Source organism: Myotis brandtii, unplaced genomic scaffold (assembly GCF_000412655.1).
Source record: "Myotis brandtii unplaced genomic scaffold, ASM41265v1 scaffold458, whole genome shotgun sequence".
Classification (NCBI taxonomy): Eukaryota; Metazoa; Chordata; class Mammalia; order Chiroptera; family Vespertilionidae; genus Myotis; species Myotis brandtii.
The window spans coordinates 742777-743927 of record NW_005367516.1 but is presented as its reverse complement, the minus strand read 5'-3'; the positions used below and the strand labels follow the sequence as shown (position 1 = coordinate 743927).

At 62.6% G+C, this 1151-nt stretch overlaps 1 protein-coding gene across 1 annotated transcript in view; it reads left to right on the top strand.

The window, feature by feature from the left end:
• AGPAT4 (1-acylglycerol-3-phosphate O-acyltransferase 4) overlaps nucleotides 1–1151 on the top strand; it is a 35306-nt gene that overhangs the window by 23328 nt on the left and 10827 nt on the right. Inside the window, exon 4 of the mRNA XM_005875310.2 lies at nucleotides 539–688. Within this exon, the coding sequence (XP_005875372.1) occupies nucleotides 539–688 (150 nt within the window). The remainder of the gene's footprint in view (nucleotides 1–538; nucleotides 689–1151) is intronic.

Below are 1151 nucleotides of genomic sequence, written 5' to 3'. Positions count from 1 at the left end.
GTCCCACACCTGCCCGGCCGCCCGCCTGCTGCCCGCCCCACTGTGCGCACGCTGCCCACCCCACTGTGTGCACGCCACCTCTGTCCTCCTTCATCTGAACTTACTGTGTGGCAAGAAACCCCCGGATGCTGTTGTCGCACACACTCAGGATTCTCTCTCTCTCTTCCTCCCTCCCTCCCTCTCCCTCTCCGTCTTTCTCTCTCTCTCCCCCGCTCTCTCTCTCATACACACACACACACACACACATACACACACTCATGATACTATTGTCTCTCTCACACACACTCAGAATACTCTTCTCTCTCTCTCTCTCTCTCACTCACAAACACACACACACACCGGCAGCCAGGTGTCCTGCCCTGGGCTGACAGCAGAGGGTGGCCGACTCTGGGTTCACCCTGAGGACAGGTGGGGACAGCTGCCAGGCCACCCCCTCTGGCCATGCCCAAAGCCTTCTGGGTCCCTGCGTGTGACCCCGTGGGACGGGGGGTGGGCCTGCGGGAGGGAGTGACCGGCCCGTGTGCGGCTGTCCCCTCAGTTCCTGATCCACTGCGAGGGCACGCGCTTCACGGAGAAGAAGCACCAGATCAGCATGCAGGTGGCCCAGGCCAAGGGGCTGCCCAGCCTCAAGCACCACCTGCTGCCGCGCACCAAGGGCTTCGCCGTCACCGTGCGGAGCCTGAGAAATGTAGGTAAGGAAGCTCCAGGCCCGCCCCTACCCCCATCCCCTGCGAGGGAAGCGCCCGCACCCGACACGCACAGCTGTGCCCTTGGCCGAGCCTCCAGCTCACGGTGGCAGAGGGTGGGAGGGGAGGGGACAAGGACGCACCTCCCTGGTGGCCAGGGACCAGGCACCTGGTGTGGGCGGTGTGGCCACTGCCTGCATGCCTGAGCACACAGACTCTCTCTCTCTCTCTCTCTCTGTGGCGCTGCCTGCATGCCTGAGCACACAGACTCTCTCTCTCTCTCTCTCTCTGTGGCGCTGCCTGCATGCCTGAGCACACAGACTCTCTCTCTCTCTCTCTCTCTGTGGCGCTGCCTGCATGCCTGAGCACACAGACTCTCTCTCTCTCTCTCTCTCTGTGGCGCTGCCTGCATGCCTGAGCACACAGACTCTCTCTCTCTCTCTCTCTCTCTCTCTCTCTCTCTCT